An 8,499-nucleotide genomic window follows, 5' to 3' on the forward strand; every position below is an offset into this window, starting at 1 on the left:
CCTCTAACTCTTTGTTTTGCAAACAGCAAGAGGTTCGGGGGCTACACTCAGTTAGTGCACTTTTCCAAAAAAATGCACGTTACCTAGAGGCTTTACAGAGCACCTCATGGCTTCACTCATAAAAGCACTCGGACTACACTTGTTTCTACTTGGCAAGACCAGGAGGAACAAGAAGGCTTCCGAGTTCAACCATGACACGCTCGGGGGCTTGACGGACCAGGGTCCAAGGGGTTCCCCACGGCAATACTACTTGGATGGGCTTTGGGATGCCCACGATCTGTTGAAGCATGCGAGACAAGGTGGCGTGAACTTCAAGTTATTTCAGATCGACTTAGTCGGCTTACTATGAAAGCTAGATTTTATAATAGGACTGGGACTCTTCTCTTGTAACCGACTAGGACTATATACGTGCCCTTAACCTCTCCCCTATATAAAGAGAGGTACGGTGCACCCCTTGTAACCCTAACAATCATACCAATCAATCCAACGCAAACGGCTACATGTCGATTGGACGTAAAGGCTATTACTCGACAAGAGGGCCCGAACTAGTATAAAATGTTCGTCTCTTTGCGTTTACTGTTGAGTTCTGCATACACCGAAGCCCTTCGAACATCGTCTCGGGTAACCCCGTGATGAGTTGCCGGTCATCAAACACCGACGAGTAGAATCATAAGTTAAGTTTTAGTGATCCAATTCATTCATTCCCCACTTAAGTCAGACCAACAAGTTTCTTTATAGTAAAGACAATATAAACTGTGGAGGCATGAGAAGCTATTGTCAAATGATTTTATGGTGGCTCGCCATGGAGATTTCATGCTTGCACTTGAGGTGAGAAGAAGAGCATTGAGGGGTGGTGACGTGGTGGAGAATGAGGTAGGGAGTAGGGACAGTAGGGTCAATTCATGTGACAAATCCACATTGGCAATGTGAGTTGTCACTCTACATCATCAAAAGTGGCAAAAATAATGGCAAACATTCTCTCTCCACTAGCAAGTATGTAAGAAATTTTGTTAAAATGGCAACCCTATTCATTTGCCTTCCTTTGTCTCTTCAATCTGTGTCTATCCAACTTGCGTATCTCAGACCTAGGTCGGTCCCTTCTCTTCCTCTCTCTTCTTCTCTCATCCTCCTATGTTTCTCCCTTCCTCTCTTTAGTGGTTAGAGCCCACATTTAAAGAGGAATCCACGGATTTATGGTTTTGGATCCAGAATTTCATATTTTGGGAGTCCAACTGACTTAGAGAATACAAACAGAGGTGGTAATGGGAGATGGGTGACACAATGTCAAGAAACGGGAGTTAGAGGACAATCGGTAGGAAGGGTTGACCATGGACGACCAACAACTACTTTAATTAGTGAGGGACACATTGGTAAGATGGTGGCATCCTGGATAGGGCCAACGTAGAGGTTGGAGGTGGTCAAAAGATTACTTAATGGTAGTTATTATTTTTTTGACTTGCCTTTTCACATGTTGTGTGTAGGAGCACTAACACAACGACAGATGATCATGTGTCTGTTGGATTCAAAGTTAGAGGCAAACATTAAGGATGAAATTCCTTTGTACTCTATAGTTGTCATTGATCCACCTGTTATCCATATACACATCGAGACATGTTTGGTTGTTGGCTACAAAAGGATGCCTAGATTAGACATGCATCCCAAGTGTCTAATTTTAGGCGCTCGAGGCAAAGGATCTGTTGGTCTCCAACCAAACAGGGCCTTCGCTTTGAATGCAGCGAAAGACCCAAGGAATTGTGATGTCTTGGTGAGCAATGCCTCACCTTTAGCCGCGATAGTACATGAGACTGCCCATAGTGTTATCAATTGCGAAAACAAATCTCACTATGTCACCTCATACCTACTCCCTCTGTCCCTTAATGTTCGTCGTTCTAGCTCAGAAAGGTTGTCCCTAAATGTTTGTCGTTGGCGTACTAATCGAGTCCGTGTATAGGTGTGTCATACTACCAGAGCAGTTGCATGTCACCAGTGCAGCAGCCTTTATCTCTTCCCCCTCTCACAACCAAGCATTAATGGCAATGTTCTGCAGCTGGTGAAGGACTATTTTATAGGGTTGTTTAGGCCTTGTCTCATGAATATTGGTCTCTGTGCAGAATGCTTGGGCAATGTTCTGCAGTATGCCAGAATCATATATGGTCACAGTGTCTGCATCGATGCTTTATTACTATATATACATGGGACCCAAATCCTCATAGCCATCTCCTTGCTTCCTTGTTCCTTCGGGTGAGGACTATGAACAACTGGCTGAAATATAGGGCGTGATTCGTAGGCCGGCTCCGGCCCAGCCTGGTTAATCCCATGTAGGTTGAGGGCGTTTGCTTTCCTGGAGAGACCTTGGGGCGCGATTGGAGGCATGCAAGATTACTTTCCTGGCCAAGCCAAGGAGAAACGTGAGAGCTTCGTTTTCGTCGAGCTAGGCTCGCGCAAGCTCTGTCATGTGTCCCTACGGTGTCGGATGGGATATTGTGCGAGACGAGGGAACAAGCAAACACCGAATCTCCGTAGCTTGACTAGACGAAAACAAAAACCAAACAAAGGCAATTGTATTTCATAAACCTAGCGGGTCAAGGCCTGGATCTCCAAATACAAACTAGGCTCGCCTCGGCAGCATAACAATCACGCCCATACTTATTTATAGTTCCAGCACCATCGAGGAAACAAGATGACTCGGGTAAAGTTTGGTTAAGCATTGGTCTACACAACGTGTCTACGTGACACTTCAATACTCGCCTGTTTTAGGGGTTGTTTGAGACTTCTTTATGAACTCTGCTCCACAAACTCCACCATGGAGTAGCTCAAAAAAATAATTTGTGAAGCACCTTTTTAAGAGCTCTACAACTCCACTTGGGATGGAGCTAAAACTATTGGGTAAAAAACGTTGACTAGAGCTAAAAAAAAACGTAAGTGGAGCACTTCCAAATACCAATTAGTAGCGGAAATTGGTTTTTGTGATGGGTGGAGGTAAATTGGTTTCTGCGGCGGGTTGTATGAGCCATACCCCAGGCTGAGAATGGCGGCGGATCGACTTCAGCGGCTGTCGTATAACGAGGAGGGCATCTGTGCGAGCTGTGCCCAAAGCCCCAAACGATGATTAATAATTAGGAAACATTTGCTTAATTACTTATTTGCTTTAGGATTGGTGCAGTTTTTTTTAATAAAAAAGCCTATTGGAGCATAACTCCTATAGGCTATCAGCCTGTTCGCTTTTTGTTTCAACCAGAGCTTATTGGTCAATCAACAGTGTTTTCCTCTCACAACAACCCAGCACCAGTCCGGCTTATCATCCTAGAAACCAAGCAGCGAACAGGCTCTATAGCAAAGCTGAACAGTACTCTGCTAGTTTGTTCAAGGCAGCGGATCCAAGTGGATTCCAAACACAGCAGGTTGGGTGTAATTTGCCACACCCATCAGTCCTCCACTTTCGGCATGTCATTTTCATCCGGTTCCTCTCAAACACGTCAATTTTCACTTTGTAATCGGTCCGCCGATTTCCATGTGCGAGTAAAACGGCCTCTTCATTGAACATACTGTCGTCAGGATCGAGTAGCTGCCAATAAGTCATGGCTGAATGTACCGTTGACGAGTTAGGCACAGCTCTGCCCAACCCATTCGTACGCAAAGACTGAAGACCTGGCAAATCTGCTCACTTGCTGAACATTTTAGGCACCTGATCAGATCAGATTGATGCAAGGAGAAGATTCAGCACGCGCACGCTTTCTGCGCAGCTGACATCGCAGCGAACACTCCATTGAGGTCATTGGCTATCACAAAAGAAATGGCAGCATCGGACAAAACTTATAATTGGACGGATTGCGATGCATTCCGAAAATTATGATGCATATAAACCTGCAGGATACGGCGACAACATAAAGTCAGATCGAAAACTGGATAGATCTGTACATGATTCGTAGCAGCCTGTTCTTCTTCTAATAAACTTGGACAGAGCAAATCTTCTGCACCATGAATCCCTAGCAAAACAGGATCCTTCAGATCCGATAAGGGTTTCAGAGTTATTCCACACAAGTGCTGAAAGCTCTCCATAACTGTACATGGGGAGTTTGGAATGGAGACTGCGGACCGACTGCAACGATCAGTACTTTCAGCCATGGCTTATAAACCGTACTTTTTCAGCCAACGAACAATATTTTTTTCTTACAACAAATCAGCTATCAATACTTTCAGCCATGACTTATCAGCCAAGCGAACAGGACAATGATCTTCAGTTGAGGACATCAACTGGCCAGAATCGTCGCCATGTCGATATCTCGTCTTTGGTCTGCAGCTTCCTGATGCCACCGTAGAAGCCGTCCGTCTCCTCCCCCTTCTCCCTGTGATCCTTCCTGCTCACAGTGGTCTGCCTCCATCGGGAGCCAGGGGCGTAGTGCTGGAACTCCAGGACAACCATGTCTGTAACAGATGGTAAACTAAACTGAGAAGACCTATGCAGATGCTGAAAAATACAATAGTACCACCACATGTGAGAGATTCACTGACGAAAAACTGTTTGGAAAGTTCAGAGACTTCTACGTGCAAATGCTATACTCCATGATATTGAATCGACAGAGAAAATGGCCCTAGACACTTGGAAGATATAAAATGAACAAATTATGGCCCTGGATGTCAAAGCCACGAGATCCACGTGAGAAAAAAGTTGTCAAAAACCATATACTCCAAATTAAATCGAAGGACTTAGGTAAGATCATAATCATAAGATTAAAGATTGTGAACATGAAAATTGTCGAAAAATAAACTTGACTGATTCAAACCTATCAATTAAGATTGTAAAGATATAAAACCATATAGCAAAATGTACTCCCTCTATCCCAAAATAGAAGTCATTCTCGCTTCCCGAGAAGTCAGTTTTTTTAACTTTGACCAATTATGTATAAAATAATATTAATATTTATAGTACATAATTAATATCATTAGATAGATCTATGAATATACTTTCATAATAAACTTATTTGGATATATAAATATTATGCGTATTTTCTACAAATCTAGTCAGAAAGTTTGACCTGCACGTATCCTATAACGACTCCTGCTGTGGGAGGGAGGGAGTAGATTTTAACAACTATTCCAGTGCGATAGAATATGGAAGAAATGAGGAATACCGCTGCCAAAGTTTATCTGGCAAGTCGTCCTTTGGGTGACAAAACAATGAATAATATTGATCCTCGAGAAGAGGAAAGGTGACAAGAATGTTCATTGCCCCTTTATGTCCGAGATTATCTGTTTTCCATTTTTACTGCTCCATCCGTTCAAAAAGAACAGAATTCTCATTTTTGAGAAGTCAAACATTTTTTAAATTTAACAAAATTTATAAAAACATTTATGATATCGAGTAAATATCATTAAATTAACATGAAATATGTTTTCATAGTATAGTTATATGGATTCATAAATATTAATAATATTTTCTATAATTTTATTCAGAATATTGAATTTTGGCTGAATCTATATTTATAATCATATCTTTTTTTAGACGGAGCATAGTCTGAGGGCAGTCTATGCAGAAGAATACTTCTAGCTGCACTCCTTTGTACGGTAACCGTAACTACTAGTACTTTCCTCTTTTCTACTAATAGTAATGTTTATCCTGTCCGCACCTACTATGGCCGACAATATCCAAAGATGAAAAAGAGAGCGGCTCGGGAGAGAGAATCTTTACCGTCTTGGTGGCAGCGACACATATGCTCGTTCCCATTGCACGACTCCTGGTGACCCACGACGCCATACCACCAGCCTGTTCAGTGCATCACAAAGGCATCGTACGTGAACCAAACCAACCGAGATACTAGTAGAAATGAACTGTGCAGCGGCATCTTAATTTTGCCAAGCATTGCAATTTGTAGATGATCTGAGTTGAGCAATACTATTACCATAAGGGAAGTCCTTGTTCTTGCGCCACTGGATCTCGAAATGGTCGCCCGGGCGCAGCTCCTCCAAGCAGTCCGACGCATGCAGTTCCTGCGCCGGCGTGCTCACCGGCGGCGCGCGGACCCTGTTCCACTGCACGCCGTCGTCCTCCTTGCCCGGCTTCCGGCCGAGGGGTGGGTACCTGTCAACGAGGCCAATGGCACATCGTCAGCAATTTAAGCCACTCACAATCACAGCAAAACAGCAGCCCAAAATATCTCATTCATTCCATTCACGGTCAATGGTTTAAATGCACATGCTAATGTTGCACACCCTATAACTCATGTGAGCTCGACGGCTATACATATTAATGGATGCCGTCAATTCCGTCGGCCTCGTATGAGGATCACAACAGGAAACTGCTACCGACAAAAGGAGATTAAAAACATAGGGTGGGTTACCTCGCGGTGAAGGTGTCAGTTCGCCGGTGGTAGCGGAGGTGCGCGTCGTAGCACGAGAGCACGAACCCGACATGTCCGTCCTGCTAAAAGAGCAAGCACATTCTCCCAGTATTATTAACCAAACAATTCGTGTGCTTAACCTAATGTTAATTACAGTTAGTGGTGGTGGATTGGTACTACCTCGCGGTTGTACACCTGCGCGGGGAACCAGAATTCGCCGCACTCGAGCGCCCGGTACCACGCGGCCACCGTGTCCGTCGGCGGCGCGGCGGGGGCGGGGGCGGGGATGGTGTTGGGCTCGGCGGCGACGGCGGAGACTGGCGCGGGGGTGTGATCCCCCTTGAGGAGCCAGCGGCAGCCGATCCAGGAGGAGGAGAAGGGCCACGCGCAGGCCAGCAAGTCGACCCAGCTCCTGCGGCGGGTCGGCCGCGGCGCGCCTGCGCGGGCGGCCCTCCCACCCAGCTCCGCCTCCCACTCCTTGCGCGCCGCGGCGCCGAGCACGTGGCCCCACTTGAGCCGCAGGTGGCGCTCCCACAGCGCGTCCGCGGAGCACCGGTCTCTGAGCGCGGCGCACACGCACGCCATCGCGGCGAGCGACGCCGGCGAGAGCTCCTCTAGCACGCGGTCCAGCGCGAGCTCCGGCAGGTCGAGCAGCGGGAACCCCGCCGCGGCGGCTGGCGTCTCCGCCTCCGCCGGAGCCACCAATGCGGCCGCCGCGGGCCTCGGCTTGGAAGGAGCGGACGACATCCTGGCGCCTCGCTCCCGCTCCTTGGTCCCCGCGGCGGTGGCGTGGCGCAGTAGCTCCGTGGCCAGCAGCAGTGCGAGGAGGGCGAGCTCGCGCGCGAGCTTGCAGCAGGCCTTGGTGTCGGGCGCGACGAGGAGCAGCGTGAAGGCCGGGAGGGTGGATATAAGCAGCAGCGGAAGCATCTCTCTCTCAGGATCAGCGATCAGGGGGAGGAAAAAAAAAAGTTAGCGCGCTGCCGTACCAATCAGCAAAGGCGGCAGGGCTCCCCGGCCCTGGCGGTGGTGGTGGTGGACTGGTGGTGCGGTGCATGCGACGACAGCGCCCCCCAAACGCGCCCGCGCACGACGCGGACACGGGCAGAGGGGCTGGACGTACTGGAGAGGAGAGGTTAGCGCGCGCGGGGGTCCGCCCGGCCCCGGAAAGCGGAGGAGGCAGTAGCGCGGATGGCAGCCTTGCAGCGGAATGATTCCTGCTCGGCTGCTCTTCCCTCTGCTTTTGAGGTGCCAGGCCCCGGCAGAGTGCAGACCCACCCAAAAGGCACGCACTTTGGAAGCACAAGCGCCCTACTCCTACAGTCCTAAACGCCCGGGTGCCGCACAAGAAAGAACTCGCAGTGCGCTCGCTAGACTTGATGGATGCGCATGTGTGTCACTGGTCAGTGCCACTGTAGATTTGCATTTGGTGGACGACGGGAAATGGGATGGATGCTAAGGTAAGCGCTGGTGGTGGTTAACGTAAACAAACCACCAGCACTAACAAAGACATGCAACGGAGATAGCTTTCCCAGGCAGAGTCACCGCGGACCGGGAGGAAGAACTGAAGAAGGCGTCGCCTCAGGCCTCAGCATTTGTAGGGTTGGCGGGACGGTGGTTGCCTGCCTGGTTAAGTGGTTGGTGGGTGAACAACGAAGATAAGACGGTCGCCCGCTAACCCCCAACAGCACCGCCACACTAGTACCAAATTGCTAACGTACGTGACCAACCCCTTTTCTTTACTCGCGAGCAAGCCAAAAATATCCCCCAAAATTTGCTTTCAACGCGACAATGTTTGTTTGTCCTGCACTTTTTCACGCTTAAAATATTGAAATCTTTCGTGCGCGTCGCATACAAGAAACAGGCGGCGATTGGTGAGGGTAGCTAAGCAGCCAAACAGCAGAGTCAGCCGGGAGTGTTGTGTCCAAAAGGCCGGTGTGGAGAAAACGAGGTGGCGAGAGCCCGCCCGGAGTTCTCCTGCCTTGGTTGCTCAGACAGACAGAGAGATGAGCCCAACCGCAACCGCAACCGCAACCGCAACTACTTCGGCCAACTTTTTTTTTTGTTTTTTAGACTTTTTTTAAAAAAACATAAATATGTCTCTGGGGTATGATTTCAAAATCTGGACTCTTATCTCGGCGCCACCAACGGTGATGCCGAGCTT

The 8,499-nt window shown here is 48.2% G+C and overlaps 1 protein-coding gene across 3 annotated transcripts; it reads right to left on the minus strand.

Moving 5' to 3' along the window:
- Nucleotides 1-3,819: 3,819 nt before the first annotated feature.
- Nucleotides 3,820-7,870, minus strand: LOC136456718 (F-box protein At2g26850-like). Of its 3 annotated transcripts, none has more exons than XM_066456661.1 (5): nt 6,519-7,870; nt 6,339-6,418; nt 5,901-6,079; nt 5,690-5,764; nt 3,820-4,425 (listed from the first exon to the last, which is right to left on the minus strand). In XM_066456661.1, exons 1-5 carry the CDS (start codon nt 7,263-7,265, stop codon nt 4,238-4,240), a joined length of 1,269 nt encoding a protein of 422 aa, XP_066312758.1. In that variant the 5' UTR covers nt 7,266-7,870; the 3' UTR covers nt 3,820-4,237. The 3 variants fall into 3 exon arrangements, with proteins under 3 accessions (XP_066312758.1, XP_066312757.1, XP_066312759.1); XM_066456660.1 differs by having other exon boundaries at nt 6,339-6,421; XM_066456662.1 differs by having other exon boundaries at nt 4,331-4,468; nt 6,339-6,421.
- Between the last annotated feature and the right edge of the window lie 629 nt (nt 7,871-8,499).

The sequence above is a fragment of the Miscanthus floridulus genome, chromosome 6 (assembly GCF_019320115.1).
Source record: "Miscanthus floridulus cultivar M001 chromosome 6, ASM1932011v1, whole genome shotgun sequence".
Lineage (NCBI taxonomy): Eukaryota > Viridiplantae > Streptophyta > Magnoliopsida > Poales > Poaceae > Miscanthus > Miscanthus floridulus.